The 14,951-nt window shown below is 54.2% G+C and overlaps 5 protein-coding genes across 5 annotated transcripts; 2 read left to right on the forward strand and 3 right to left on the reverse strand.

Annotated features, from left to right (window-relative positions):
• Window positions 1-10: 10 nt before the first annotated feature.
• J7T55_013664 (serine threonine protein) lies at window positions 11-3,125 on the reverse strand (the record flags this gene model as incomplete). Its single annotated transcript, XM_053140558.1, has 8 exons — window positions 11-63; window positions 116-382; window positions 435-649; window positions 716-776; window positions 827-955; window positions 1,008-1,168; window positions 1,230-2,323; window positions 2,388-3,125. The coding sequence occupies 8 exons, from the start codon at window positions 3,123-3,125 to the stop codon at window positions 11-13; spliced, it is 2,718 nt and encodes a 905-aa protein (XP_052996002.1).
• Window positions 3,126-3,807: 682 nt separating this feature from the next.
• Window positions 3,808-4,526, forward strand: J7T55_013665 (ESCRT-II complex subunit; the record flags this gene model as incomplete). The annotated part of the gene is made up of 2 exons (XM_053140559.1): window positions 3,808-4,318; window positions 4,414-4,526. 2 exons carry the CDS (start codon window positions 3,808-3,810, stop codon window positions 4,524-4,526), a joined length of 624 nt encoding a protein of 207 aa, XP_052996003.1.
• A 225-nt stretch (window positions 4,527-4,751) lies between these two features.
• Window positions 4,752-7,592, reverse strand: J7T55_013666 (brct domain-containing protein; the record flags this gene model as incomplete). The annotated part of the gene is made up of 4 exons (XM_053140560.1): window positions 4,752-5,375; window positions 5,432-6,929; window positions 6,979-7,412; window positions 7,488-7,592. 4 exons carry the CDS (start codon window positions 7,590-7,592, stop codon window positions 4,752-4,754), a joined length of 2,661 nt encoding a protein of 886 aa, XP_052996004.1.
• Window positions 7,593-9,433: 1,841 nt separating this feature from the next.
• On the forward strand, window positions 9,434-11,773 carry J7T55_013667 (glycoside hydrolase family 81 protein; the record flags this gene model as incomplete). Its single annotated transcript, XM_053140561.1, has 3 exons — window positions 9,434-10,630; window positions 10,690-10,834; window positions 10,905-11,773. 3 exons carry the CDS (start codon window positions 9,434-9,436, stop codon window positions 11,771-11,773), a joined length of 2,211 nt encoding a protein of 736 aa, XP_052996005.1.
• Window positions 11,774-12,821: 1,048 nt separating this feature from the next.
• On the reverse strand, window positions 12,822-14,678 carry J7T55_013668 (glycerol kinase; the record flags this gene model as incomplete). The annotated part of the gene is made up of 2 exons (XM_053140562.1): window positions 12,822-14,241; window positions 14,305-14,678. The coding sequence occupies 2 exons, from the start codon at window positions 14,676-14,678 to the stop codon at window positions 12,822-12,824; spliced, it is 1,794 nt and encodes a 597-aa protein (XP_052996006.1).
• Window positions 14,679-14,951: the final 273 nt, after the last annotated feature.

Below are 14,951 nucleotides of genomic sequence, written 5' to 3' on the forward strand. Positions count from 1 at the left end.
GAAATGCCAGCTAGTCAGGATATTCGCGCCAGAACTTGGCAACTTCGCACACACGGTCCATATCTGAGACCCAAAGTTAGAAACAATCCATACAGTGTCACTTTGGCGCGCGTACCAGTCTTTCCTTGCCTTGTGAACACGAGTACTGATGCTTTCCTCCTCAAGTCCGCTGCGAGCCGCTGTAGCTGGCGCTCAAATTCAAATTGGAATTGATCAAGCGGCACGGCTGGGGCAACACACCCCAACTTCTTGATGTAGTCGTTCACATTCATAGGCCCCAATTTTTCCGGAGACCTATAGATGTCGCATTCTTTGTACTCTCTGATAGCTTTGATGGCCACTGTCTGGAGGTGATCCAGGAACTGCTTTTGGCCGTTGTTGACTGTCTGATATTAGCCACCGAATTTCAGGAACCAATTCCACCATTGTCTTACAAGGTACGATCAGGAAGGGTCCCGATTCTTCGAAAATGACGAGCATTTCTTTGGATGAATGGTAGCGGTCTGGGGGACTAAGGTGCCGATTTTTGTCGAAATCATTGTCGCAGATTCCGTCCTTCCAGCAGGACCACAACTGCAACTTGACCTTTCGATCCATGGTGAGTTCCTGCTTCTTGGGTTTGATAAAGAAGGTTGCTCGGTCAACGTTGCTGGTCATACTGTTAGCTGCGTGTGTACTGGTCAGGTGTCAGAAAGACGTGAGGCTCATGATATACCCAATCTCTGACTCCCACTCCACCTTCCGCCGAGTGAGCGCGTGTTGGAACTTGTGAGCATCTACGCTGAGGTCAGGTCGAGCACCGTCATTCATCATGATAATAACTTACCTTCTCGAGACGCGAAGCTAAATGACAGAATTTCATCTGTTTCGTCACCTGAGAAAACCGTGCAGGTGAATCTTCCATCAGGTTGGAGATACAGATAGTTCGGGATGATATAGCTCGTCTCCGTATCAACTGATGCCGAATCAGCCATTGCACCTGGCGAAATTGCGGCAATAGAACTCACGTTTCAACTGTTGAGGGTTTGAGAGCATTGTCTCTAGTTTGTCTTTCTCCTCGACTCCGTAACAGATGAGTAACTTCCCTGGCTTGTACAGTACTCGGAACATGCAACTACACTCCCTAGTTGTCTTATGAAGGATCTCATTTCGAACACGGACATCTTGCCTGTATCTCAAGTCAGCAAGAAAAAGCCGGAAGGGTCGACAGCATTCACAGGCTTTCTTACATCTCAAGGAATGAGCGAATCTCTCCTTCGTCTTGCCAACCGACCTCGTGAAAGTCTCTTCGAGAGTAGTCTCTGATCTTTTGATACACCCGATCACCGGGCCTCTGCTTGCTCGTCACCCATTTCTGATTCACTTCTTCCAGTTTCCTCAACACTTTGTAGGAGTGGTATCGTTTAAGCGGGTCGATTCTGAACATGCCGCGCAGAATTCCGACAGTCCTTTCCATGTATTCTTCCATATCGACGTTCTCCCTGTCTCCTGACTGAAGCGAGCGGAGCTCCTCCAACACAGCCTCCTTCAATGATCTGGTTCTGATGCCATCCGGCTGTGTTTTAATGGTGAAAAAGGCATCAGATCCGTCTTCATCCCTCTTTTCTTGTCGGAATCTCTTGATGACCTGTCCCTTCTCCTCTAGCTGCTCTTTCTCCCCATACGGGTCCTTCTTAGTGATCCATATTAGCACTTCGGTCATGATACAAGCAAGCTGCCAGACATCGTAATTGAGGAACACTTGGTTTCGTGGTAGTTCTTCACTGTAGTCCTGGGTCGTCGATGCATGACTTCTGAGTTCACTAGCCTCCCGAACTTGCTCGCTGTCTGGAGTTGACTCGGGTGCCCTATAGACGGGATCGCCACCTCTATAGTATCCCTTCCTCTCCTCTTCAGGGAGCATGACTTGTATCATTGAGTGACCAAAATCAGTGATTTTCACAATGCCTTCCGCCGTCACAAGCAGATTTGACGGCTTCAAGTCGAAGTGGAAAGCTATGACTTGTTCCGAGCCCCAAGGACTCCGAAGATCGAAATGAATGGTCTTGAGCGCTTCACAAACGCCTGTCATCTGGCGCCATAGGCCGTGATCTGCGGGAGTCCTGACCTGTGTGGACCCAGGGAACGTCCACTCATCCAGAAGCACCTTGTCAAGATGTGTTTCGACGAACGGAAAGACGAAGTGGATTTGCTCGCGCCACTCGTACAAAGCCATGAGATTGATGAGGTTTCGCTGATCTTGACGTGTAGAAATCATGCGGAGTGTGATGTGTTCCATGTCTTTGAGGCTCTTGCGCACGATAACCTTTCGTACAAGACGGTACTATGAGAAGGTCAGCAGTGTCTCATAAGCAGATGACGAATGGTGTACTTTGTCCAGCCCGTACCTTCCTACCACGCTCGTCATCCTCCATAGACTTAGCGTAGTCTTTTTCCATCATTTCTCTGAAGTTCTCATGAAGGTACTCTTCTGGTACAAGAAAGCGTGTGATCAAGCTACCAGAGCTGCCCGAAGGAATATTGCCCGGTTCGTCGAGATATGGAAATCGTTGACAGTCGGCGAGGCTGGTTTCCTCGGGTCTGTCGTTGATTCCGGGCTTGATTTCCATGGGAAAGAACATGTCCATAGTCCTTCTATACGCTTTCCAAAAAAGTGAGTTCTGGAGCGGTGTGTTGAATGGGTTCACTACCGTCGGAGCAGAGAGTCCGCTCAAGTTGCCGAAGTCCTTGACTATGTTTGGGTACCTTATCCACCTGTATATCAGATTCAGCTGGCCCAAGTAAACAAGCGCTGCCACCAGAAGCCACCCCTTTTCGTTTGGGTTGGCTAAGCGTTTTTCGTAGTCCAACAGGTTGAAAGCAGCCGATGGGTCATTCTTGTATTCGCCGCAGTCCCTGCAGCGACAGCTCAAGAGATCGACAATGTTCTCCTTGTTGAACAGAGCTTTCGCATCCTTGCGGGAGAAGAACATGGCCGCCTTCGCGGTGGCCGACTCTGCTCTAGCAAAGAAGTCGTCGGAGTTCTGGTCTAGTCGCGGCCAGAGGCAGTCATGGAGTCGCGCGACATAAGCAAGGCTCTTGCAGTCCTTGCTTGGGCCTGGGCAGAACATCCAGTATTGCTCCATCTCCGGGGGGCAAGGCGGAAGGTAGATAAGTCACAGAATACCTCACAGTCTCATGTGTGGTTGTGTCATTTTCCTTGGATCCCACAAGAGGTTTGACGTATCAGACTAGGATCTTTGGCTAACATCGAGGTGGTTGTCGTCATGGCCATCTGAGGAGGGTCTGGTTCGATTTGTAACACAAGCCAGCGTCAATCAAGAGTTGGCCCTCAGGTGCTTGGAGGCATCAGCACACTGGCTGATAAGACACGAGTAGCTAGTCTACATATGTAGGCAGCTTGACTACTTGGGTGGGTGGCGTTTAATTCCACCAACAGCCATTGGCGCAGCTCCTGTGCAGGAAGAGGCACAGGAGACCTGGCACATGAGGCGCATAATCTCATGACAGAGCGTCCAATCATTAGGCCTTGGGACAAATGAGGTCGAATTAGCATGCAAAACGCGTAGTTGGTGAAGAATATATGCTTCTGGGATGGATGAAGTGGAGCAGAAACGGTAGCCGTTGACGACCCACTGACACAACGGTATGAATACGCTGCGGCTCCGAGGCTCATTGCATCGGAGCTCCCGAGCCCCCCACCAAGAATGACGACCGCGGGGGATCCTCGCAACTCGCATCCTCTTCCTCTCTCTTACCACAAGACAGCCAGCCAACAAGCAACAAAGCCACCCATTCCCTTCCAACATGGCGTCGACAAACTCGACAGCAGCAGCAGCACCAGCAGGCTTCCAATTCCCGCGCGAGTACTACTTCCCGCCCTTCTTCACCCGCCAGACCAACCTCAACACGCACCACGCCCAGCTGGTCAAGTGGTCGTCCCTCGTCCTCTCGTACTGCCAGCACCACCGCATCTTCAAGCTCTCGCTGAGCCCGACCGGGTCGTCGTCCGCCACGGCGGCAGCCGACGGCAGCAGCGGCAGCACGGAGGACATATTCCACAACAAGAAGCTCAACAGGCGGCTGGCGCTGGCGGACATTAGGGAGGTGGTCGACTTCATGCGCAAGGACGGGCGAGCCGAGTACGTGGGCGGGGCCGAGGGCGGCGCGGGCGCGGGCGGCGACGTCGTGTGGGTGTACTGGCGGACGCCTGAGGAGTGGGCGGCGCTGGTCGAGGGCTGGGTGGACGAGACGGCGCAGAAGGGGACGGTGTTGACGCTGTACGAGCTCACCGAGGGCGAGGCGACGAGGGGCACTGGTAAGTCGCGCTTATATGCGATATTTCCTATCTAACCTTGCAGGGGAGGGGATTTCTTGCAAATTACCCGGACACTGACTGGCTATCTACGACAGATTTCCACGGCCTGGATCAGGACCTGCTGCAAAAAGCCCTCAACGTACTGGTCAAGAGGGGAAAGGCACAGATCTTCGGACAGGAGGATTCACAAGGTGTCAAGTTTTTCTGAGTGAACTGCGGGGACGCGAGACGGATTACAAGATTCAATGCATCAGTAGCATTGTGTAGCCTGTGATGCGGTGCATCCCATGGGCATCCCATGGCTGGCGTTTCTGAACAAAAACAGACGCGGGTAAGCATGCCCCAGAGACTCCCCCGTCGCCGGCCAAAACAACCACAGCAAATCCCGCCAACCGATTCAAGCGCCCTGATACATCAAACCATGGCACCAGTATTAGTTCCCCTTGAAGAACTTTGCCGCCAGGTATTTCTTGTCAAACTTCAACTCCTGGCTCATGGCCACCTGCAGCAGCCAGTCCGAGGACACAACCCTCGGCTCCATGTTCCCATCCCTGGCCATCTTCTCGAACCTTGGCCACAGTTCTCGCTCCGCCTTGCTACTCGACGTCAGGAGGTACACGGGCTCAGGCCCCTGTGAATCCTCCTCCGGGTTGGTAGGCTTGATGGTCGACGCGCCACGCCCGGTGTACGTCTTGAAGATGGCGCCGTTCGCCTCCGCAATCGGCCGATAGCTCTCGGCGCCGCTCTTGATGTCCTTGGTGCAATATATTGGGACACCCCACAGAAGACGGCCCTTGTTCTCGCGCGCTCTGGCGATGGACTTCTCAAGCTTGACTCCAAACCTGGCCTCGTTGGCCTTGTCTTTGAGCTTGTACTTGTTGACATCAACGCGCTCGCCGGCCTCGAGGCAGGCATCGATGAAGCTAGAGTTGATGATCTCTGGGCCACGCGCCAGAGCGCGGAGGAACTTTATAGTGCGCACCATGTGTGGTGCGGCGAGATAGTCACATGCCGCATTCTCATGTACGATCTGGATCCCCATGCTGCGTAGTTTCCGCTGTGACAATGGTTAGCAAAAGCATTCCTTTCTCTGAATTCCTCGTCAAGACCAACCTTGTCTGTGTCCTCTTTCTTCAAGTTGTTTAGCCATCCCTGGTAGCCCGTCAAGATGATGCGCATGTCCACTGGCGGTAATGAGGGCTTCTGTCTCTTGGCTGGCCGCTTATCTTCTACCTCTTCCTCCTCATCCTCATCCTCGTCATCGTCCGGCTGGTCACGGGTAGGACTTGAAGATCGCGCCTTCTCCTGTGCCTTCTTCTCCCGCTCTTTCTCCCGTTCTTGCTCGACAAGGTTCGTGGCACGCTTACCGCCGAACGGTGTATTGCCGGAGGATTTTCGCTTGCGCTCCTTTTCATATAACGCGATGTCTGGGGCCAAGTTGTGTAGCTTGTTAAGTGCTGAGGCTTTCGCACTTCGGCTGCCGCTCGAGAAAACAGATGATGTATCATTCTCTTTTCCAGCAAGTGCATGTCGAGTCCTAACCGGCGTGGCACTCGCTTGAGCCTTTGTCTTTTTCTTCGGAGGCGCTGGCACGCCGAATGTCTTGGTTGTCTTCGCAGCATATTCGGCCTCATCATCCTTCATCACATCAAACTCCGGGTGTTTCTGTCTCCCGATTACCAATCCGGCTGCTGGACCGTGCGTACACCCGTTCTCCTTGACCAAGTCTTGAATCTTTCTCTTGCGGCGAGCCACAGCGTCCATGTCATCATCTCCGCCGGGGTAGTACATCTCGTGGAGTCTCGACTCGTCGAATGGAGTCTGGCCAATGATCTCGCCCAGGTTCGTCCGTGGAGGGAAGTGGATATAGCGAGGGTCTGTCAGGGCCTGGACCTCACACTTTGCGTAGCTCTCCTCGATCCACAGGTGGTTCACCATGGGGATGTTCCAGTCAGCTGCGGCCTCGCACTTTTCGCCACTCTTGCGTGCAGTAATAAGATGCGTATTGTCCTGCCTCATGGAGCCGGTGGGCTCGGCACCAGCAGCTCGCAGCAGATTTTGAAGGTAAATGCGTGCCTCGCCCCCGTAATTGGAGAGTGTGATCCGGAGGCCTCGAAATCCCGGAATACCCTCTTTAGGAACGGGATAATGCAAGAGACGCCTAAGCGGATTCGTCCATTGATTGTGCATAATGAGGTGGTATAGCCAGGCCAGGTTTCCGACCTCTTTGCCCTGCTGGGCGGCTCTAATGTACTCAGGTCCGTCACGGTATTGGCACACGAACCAATCGCACTCACTTTCCGTATCGACCACTGTGCCTCCTCCATCCTGGATGAGGCCTTGTAGGGTCTTTCGCAGCTTTTCGTTGATGCCGAGGTCCCAGGACAAGACAACATTCTTGTTCTGGAAGACTGTCAACTTCTCACGGGCTCCTGCTTGGTAGTGTGCAGTCATTGGCGGCCGATCGGGGCGAGCCGAGGCTGCTCCGTCGAGGTGTTGGCTCGACGGGATTGCAACAGCATCGTTGGAGCCTGCCCGCAGTATCTCGGGGTCTGGAAGCAGGTAGGGGCCTTCGTCTATTCTCTTTCCTAAACGGAAGCAGTCGTCGAACCTGTGGTTTGTTAGAGGATACTACAGTAGTGCAGAAGGCGTTGACAGACCAGTGTGGCAGGACAATCTTGCATCGAAAGTTCTTGTGTGCGGCCAACTTGGCCTTGGGGCCGTCCATCGACAGGGCGCAGATATGAGTGGTCAGGCGGCCAAGATCTTTGGATTCCATGCCGCCCATAGCAAGGACAGCACCAGCAATTGTCTCCTTGTCGGTGAGTGGTATCTCGTCAGATGTCAGAACGACATTGGAGAATATCAGACGCGGATCCGGGGAGTATGGTCGGATCTGTGCCTGGCGGTTCTTGTGAAGGGAGGCGTTGACCCACTCAGGCACAACGACAGGAACCATCATGGCCATAGCCTCATCGTACTCCGGAAAATCAATCATGTCGGCAATGATGTGAGTGCACTCAGAGACGGGGATCGAACCATCCTCGCCTCGACCAACAACTTCGGCGCCATACTTCTCGACGGTGCCTTTCAACTAAATCTCATGTGTTAGAGACCCGGTGTTTATAGCCACTCACCACTCACCCAAAATGAGGGGTTGAGTGCGTACCAAATCAATTGTGTTTCGAGTGAGAGTGCTACTTGGTACAAATGCGAACGAGCACTCGTTGAACAACAAGTTTTCGGCAGACTTGCCACCGTTCTGCGCGGCCATGGTGTCTGGGGCGTAAGCCGTCGCGGCGCGTCGAATCGCGTCCAGGCGGTTTTACATGCGGACGGGCACAGCTTCTAATCAGGGCAGTGATTGATTTGGTATGAGAAGTAACAGTTCTGTCGGCCTGTAAAGGTATTGGCGAGTCGATTGAAGACTGGTGGCGTGGAAGCAGACGTTGGAAGGCGACGATGGCCCAAAATGCAGGTGTTTATTTTAGGCAGAGACCGCGACTTTCCAGGGTGCAGCTGCGAGCTTGATCCACCCACTCTACGCGACTCCGACGCGGAACCACGCAGACCTGCTTACATAACCTGTGGGTATGACAGTGCTAGGCATGCTAGGTGCATCACATTGGCAATCGAAGGGTTAGACCCGAGTAGATGCATCCAGGAAGTCAGACACCACCACTATTCTGGGACCTTAGCACGCTTAGCCTCCACTATTACATGAGAGAAGATCTTTACTGCATATTCTTGACTCTTGTTGGATCAAGTGAATGTTCTCATGGGCAAAGTCCAGTCAGGCGGGCGCCCACAAGAGCTTACCCCAGGCTGGGCCTCTTCTAAAGTGGAGCCCGGATGCACGTCACCAGACGCGACCAGCCGACGGCGTTAACCACGAATCAACCCTCGCCCTGGAATATCCTGACAGCTCGCTGACAGCTCGCTAGTAGGCAGTGTAACATTGGATCATGTTTTGAGGACGGCTTCATTTCTATCATATCCAAACATTTAGCCTACCGGAGTTGTTTGGTCCTGCTAGCACTGCTCATCATGTCGAATTGGAGGGAGGGTCACGAGCATGACGCTCAAATCGCCAAGGGGCCTGCGTCGCTTCCACCCTCCTCCATCACACAGCACGAGTCGACGCCTCGACGCCTCTGGCTGCGAACCTGACTTGAATATCAATCCGCCTTCAAATTGAAGAATTGACGGTTCACGCCGACAGCGAGTTACTTCCTGAGCTCGTCAGTCTCCGCCTTCCGCTTTTCACTCGTCTTTGAAACCAACCACTTTAGCTGCCGCCCTTCGCACCAGTCTGGCCACTTGATGGGTGCCCTAGCTTCTAGCTCAAGAGCCGCACATTCCAACGAGCATCACTAGGTAGGAGCCTCCCTTTTTGTCTCTGAAAGGACCCGCAACCCGCCCTCGTGGTCAGCCTCTTCCAAAGTTCTGGGTCATGCGGCTGTGTGTCTGAGTCGCCGGGTTCCATGCCGCCATTCCAGAGTCTTGCTGGGGGGTGTCTCACTCGTGCACACTGTTCCTGCTGCCTCTTCTATGCCATGGATTTTTTGAGTATATATGCGCGAGGAGGGTTGTCTGGTCAGGAACTGTCGAGATTGAGTTTCTTCTGCTATTGACAAGCAAGTCCTCCGTTCATGATGGGGTCCTCTCAAGTCAGGGACGCAAAGTCTCTGAATCCGAGCAAGATGTTCTTGTATTTGCTGCTGATGGCTTTACAGCTATATTACTGTCAAGGGGCTTCAATTGACCAAGTCCTGAGGGAAAAGAGGGCAGCCAGACGCATCTTCCCAAAACAGGTATCGGTAGGGACGAATCAAACCGTGGTATGTTGTTCCGCCGTGGGGATGAGGCGCCGAAACTGAGTAATATATGCAGAATACCCAAGCTATCAAGGAGTTTATCAACGGAACTACAGTACCTGTCATCACCAAGGCAATAGAGACAGGAACCGCTCAAATCCTGCCATCTCCAACCATCGAAGCAGACACAATTGGCACGGTAGTCACCTGCCTGGAGACCGAAGGACGAGCAACAGCAGGTCCCTTGCTCAAATACCCAATTCCATCGCCAACAAGCCTCATTGATACAGACCCGACCATGGTCATCAAGCCAGCCGGAATGAGAGCGGCCGAAGTGTCCTCGGACATTTTCGATGTGCCGATCGACACCGGTCCGCCCCCAGCCTCTATTGGACGGGTTGGTGACCATCCCGTCCCGAGGCTCGGCATCCAGCAGTCTTCGCCAAAGTCCACGAACAAGTTCTATCAGAATTTCTTCCTTGGGTCTCAGACCTCAGTCACCGTCCTTCACCCTTACTCCGTTGCTTGGAACAAGGGAGGTGGTGTAACCCAGAGCTGGGGATTGTCGGTTTCTCATATTGATCCCAACCAGTTCTCCTTCGGCCCGCAGAACGCATATGGGGCCAACTCTTATTTCATCAACCCTATAGGGATTCAGTCCTTTGTCCTATCGGCTGCGGAACTGGGCTCCAGCACGGTCCTGAACACCACTCAAGGCACGGATATGTCTGTGCTTGTCCAGCTTCGCTCAAGCGCAGTAGCAGCACCGACGATACAATTCCCGTTGGTGCAGGGCTCGGGCTTCGTAACCGCAGAATATAATGGTGGAACACCCATTATTCAGTCGGGCATCTTCTTCTCGAGCGTGACCAAGGTGAATGCGCAGCCACGGCCGGGGGTCACAAAGTACAAAATCGTGCTGAACGATGGCAAAACATGGCTTCTGTATGCTTACAGCACAAGCGGACTTCCCCTGGACCTGCAGGTTGTGAACAATGGCCTCATACGGTCGACATCCCCATTCACTGGCACGATCCAGGTTGCCAAGGACCCTGGCAACGCCGAGGCGCTCTACGACGCGGCTTCCGGCCAGTTTGCGTCAGGTGTGGTACTGTCCGGCACGACGTCAGGCATGCGTGGAGAATATTCCTTCAATTTTACAAAGGGCGGACTTACCGGCGCGCCACTCCTGATGTACGCCCTTCCACACCATGTACAATCGTTTGACGATACGACAGCCGCGGCGGTGCAGCCCAATGTCTCGCTGCAGACAACCACCAAGGGAAAGGCCACAGCAGTCATAGCCGATACCTGGAAGATGGTCGAGCTCAGGCTGCCTATCAGCATGTCTTTCCTGCCATGGTCAAACACGGAAGGGACCAAGAGTACGCTTTCTGCTGCTGCAAAGGCGAGAATCCTGCAGACCGCTCAGTCAGAGCTCAGTCAGGACATGGGCGCCCAGTCGAACCTGAACTCCATGTACTACAGTGGCAAGGTCAGTACAACGAGGATGTGTCTTCGAGATCAGCCTTTATTGACATCAATGTATTCTAGGCCCTGGCGAAGTTTGCTATGATTCTCTCCGTTGTCTACGATCTGCTCGGCGAATCGGCACTTGCCGCTGCTGGTCTGGAGAAGCTAGAGGCAGCAATGGCAGTATTCGCGGAGAATAGACAGATTTACCCACTGGTTTACGAAAGTAAGTACATCTGAGACGACCTCAAATCCCTTGTTACCATACCATCTTTGTACATACTAATCCTTCGAAGCTGGCTGGGGCGGTCTGGTCTCCTCAGCCTCGTATGTGACCGGCGACTCGGGGGCCGACTTCGGCAATACGTTCTACAATGACCACCACTTCCATTACGGCTATCACGTCCTTGCTGCGGCGGTTATCGGGCACCTCAACTCGACGTGGCTGGCGGCGAACAAGGACTGGGTGAACGCGCTGGTGCGGGACTACGCGAACCCGTCGACGCAGGACACGTACTTCCCGCCCAACCGCATGTTCGACTGGTTCCACGGGCACAGCTTCGCGCACGGGCTGTACGAGAGTGCCGACGGGCGCGACCAGGAGTCGTCCTCGGAGGATGTCATGGCCAGCTACGCGCTCAGGATGTGGGGGCTCGTCAGCGGCGATGCCAACCTCGCCGCCCGCGGCAACCTGCAGCTGTCGGTTCTGGCCCGGTCCTTGAACCTGTACTACCTCTACACCAGCGACAACACCGTCCAGCCTGCCAGCTTCATCGGCAACAAGGTCGCGGGTATCCTGTTCGAGAACAAGATCGACCACACTACCTACTTCGGCAGTAATATTGAGTACGTCCAGGGCATACACATGCTTCCGCTGCTGCCGGCCACGAAGCTCATACGCGGCGACCAGTTCGTCAGCGAGGAGTGGGCTCAGTACTTCAGCGGCGGCAGGGCCGACACGGTCGTTGGAGGCTGGCGGGGCGTGCTCTATGGCAACCTGGCTACCATCGACCCCAGCACGGCCTGGGCCTTCTTCAGCTCGCCCAGCTTTGATCCGAGTTGGTTAGACGGAGGTGCCAGTCTGACTTGGTATCTGGCTTATTCGGCTGGTGAGTCTATTCCGTTTCCTCCCTTTTCATACGTGCAGTTGGAGTACTTCCTATGATGAAGGTGATACTAACAATGTTGGAACACCGTAGCTATTGGGAAACTCTAGAGGAAGGATCTTTGTCTATCCTCGATGGCCAGGCCATTTCACTTATTTTCCCTGTCTGCTGTATCAGCACAAGCCCCTCGCTTTTATCTCTGTGATATTTCTCTAGAATCTTGTGCGATTCCTAGATTACACTTTCTTATTCTCCCGATACCCTCGTTTTTAAGCATTTAGATTTACGGGGCTCTATATATTTGCACCACATCACAGCATCCTGACCATATTGCCAGCTGGAGACACCACTTGGGTCTTATTTAGACAGACATATAGTTGGATATTAAAGACACATGCTGAGAGACAACATGAGAGTCCAGCGCGGTGAATCGGGCGTATTTGCAGCCCATCGGCTTACATGCATTCATTTAGCCAGTACCAACCAAACCTATCCCTTCCCCCTCGGCATTCCATCCGAAGGACACGCACACCTCATTTGAGTCAAGACATGAGACGGTAGGATCCCAAGCTTCCCCAGACACAGTGGGATCCTTCCGTCCAAAGGATGCATGAATTAGGTTTGGACATCCCTTTCGAGGGTTTCCAGCGCGTTCCAGAGCGGCTGGGCTACTCCAATGGCCCAAGGTCCGTGGCATCCGTAAAGGGGGCAGGGGGCCACCACATCACACCACCCTCCTCTCGCTACCCCAAGCGATGCACCACTTTAGAGGCCTGACTCCAACCACCAGGAGGATCATTGGTGGAATTGGACAAGGTGTGTGAGTTCACGAGGCAAGAGGGGAAAGGAACTGTTGTGTTTGGTAGAAATATATAAATGTTGTTAAATCCCAAAAGGTATCTCAGCTAAGCTATTGTAGCGAGTATGTAGGTATTTCCATCCCAAAACTCCAAAGCCTATCAACACCATCGTGTCCCTGGTATCGCCATTCAATGTTTAAAAACCACGCTTGTTCCCAGATCAACCCTAGTTAAAAGAAGCACAGAAGTCATCAATTACCCAGGTGCTCTCAAAGCACCCAATCGCCGCGCCTTGGGGGAAGCCGGCTTATTCGCAGCTGTCCTGGACCCAACCACGGCTCATCTCCACCGCCTGCTCCCATTTCCTGAACATCTGTTTCCTCTTCTTCTCATCGATCTTGGGCTCGAATTGTACTCTGCCCTTCTGGTTGACTTGGCTCAGATCGCTCAACTCCGCCCACACGCCAGTGGCGAGGCCGGCAGCGATGGCTGCACCGAGAGCGGTAGTCTCCCGCATGGCAGGCCGGTCAACAGGGATGCCGCTGATGTCTGCCTGGGTCTGCATGCACAGGTCCGAGTTGGACAGGCCGCCGTCGACGGCAATGACTTGGAGCTTCTTGCCGCTGTCCTTCTCCATGGCCTCAAGGATGGCCTGGTTCTGATAGCAGGTGGCCTCAAGTGTGGCGCGGGCAATGTGGCCCTTCTTGGTGTGCTGTGTCATGCCGAAGATGGTTCCCTTGGCATCATCGATCCAGTAGGGCGCAAACAGCCCGCTGAAGGCGGTGACGAAGACGACACCGCCGTTGTCGTCGACGCTGGCAGCCACCTCTTCGATCTCGTCCGACTTCTCAAAGAAGCCCATATTGTTGATGAGATACTTGACACCAGCGCCCGCGACAGCTACGCTGCCCTCTAGGGCGTATGCCGGCTGGTGTCCCTTTCCAAAGTCGTACGCGACTGTCGCCATGAGGCCGTGTTTGGAGATGACGGGTTCGTTGCCGACGTTGTAGAGGAGGAAACAGCCGGTACCATATGTGTTCTTGGCCTGTCCAGGCTCGAAGCCACACTGTCCGACCAGGGCACTGGACTGGTCACCCAGGCAGCCGGCGATGGAGACGCCAGCCAGAGGGCCCTTGGCGAGTTTGCCAAAGGCCTTGTCATCTGAAGAGGGCACGATCTCGGGCATGGCGCACTTGGTTGGGTCGATGCCGAAAAAGTTGAGCGACTTCTCGTCATACTTCCTGGTGCGCAGGTTCATGAACATGGTGCGAGAGGCATTGGTGCTGTCCGTGACATGGACTGGCTTCTCTGCCTCGGCACCGCCATTCAGCCTGTAAATGAGCCAGGAGTCGACGGTTCCGAATGCCAATCGGCTCTCGTCGTACGCCTCTTTGACAGCAGGGACGTTTTGGATGAGCCACATCAGCTTGACGCTGGAGGGGTATGTGCTCAGAGGCAGGCCGCACGTCTCGGGCAAGTCATCGGCGCCAGGTCGACCCTTGAGCTCTCGCACAAGGTTCGTCGTCCGGGTGTCGGGCCAGACGATGGCGTTGTGAAGGGGCTCACCGGTGGTCTTGTCCCACACGACAGTTGTTTCACGCTGGTTAGTGATGCCTATTGAGCGGATCTCCTTGGCAGTGTGGCCCTTCTCAGTGAACTGCTTCATGGCACCCTCTATGCACGCCTCAACAGAGGTGAGTAGCTCCATGGGGTCATGCTCGTGCCATCTATTGGAATGTTGTTAGCGACCTGATGGCGCGGAAGGTGCAGGAGCAGGCAGAGCAACTTACCCTGATTGGGGATACAGGTTGTCGAATTCAATCTGGTGGTTGGCAACAGGCTCGCCCTTCTCGTTGAAGATGAGGAACCTGGATGATGTGGTGCCTTGGTCGACGGCACCGACGAACCAGTGTTCGTCCTTCTCCGTCTTGGTTGTGTCGACCCCCTTGGGCAGGAAGTCATCATGCATGGAGCCGGGTTGTCTGTCGGCAGGCGTTGCTGGTGCTGAACGGTTCTCTATGTACTCGACACTGATCGCATCTGCCTTCTCGTCGATGGGCGTGCCCTCGAGACTGATTGTGCCGACTTCGTGGCCAAAGCGCAGTCTCTTGGAGTCGCGGCGCGCGACGTGGCGATTTGCTTGTTTTACGGCGGTGGTAAGCATCTTGGGCGATTGCACAGAGCGGCTGGAGCTAAGGCTCAGGCTAAGGCTGGGTCGTGTGATGAGGAATGTGGCTTGGTTGGACCAAGCAGGAGGGAGGCTGGCCCGTTGGGGCAAGAGTTGGGGGACGGGGCTGCGTGCGTGGGGGGTTGCGTGAGAGTGCAAGCACGGCACGAGGTCGTCTGTGGCAAGCAGCCCTTTGGCCTAGCAGGTCAAATAATGATGATGATGTTGATGTGGTGGTTGTTGGGTAAGTTGTTGGTGAGATCTGAACGC

Source organism: Diaporthe amygdali, assembly GCF_026229845.1.
Source record: "Diaporthe amygdali strain CAA958 chromosome Unknown NODE_7_length_1459731_cov_64_868725, whole genome shotgun sequence".
Taxonomy (NCBI): domain Eukaryota; kingdom Fungi; phylum Ascomycota; class Sordariomycetes; order Diaporthales; family Diaporthaceae; genus Diaporthe; species Diaporthe amygdali.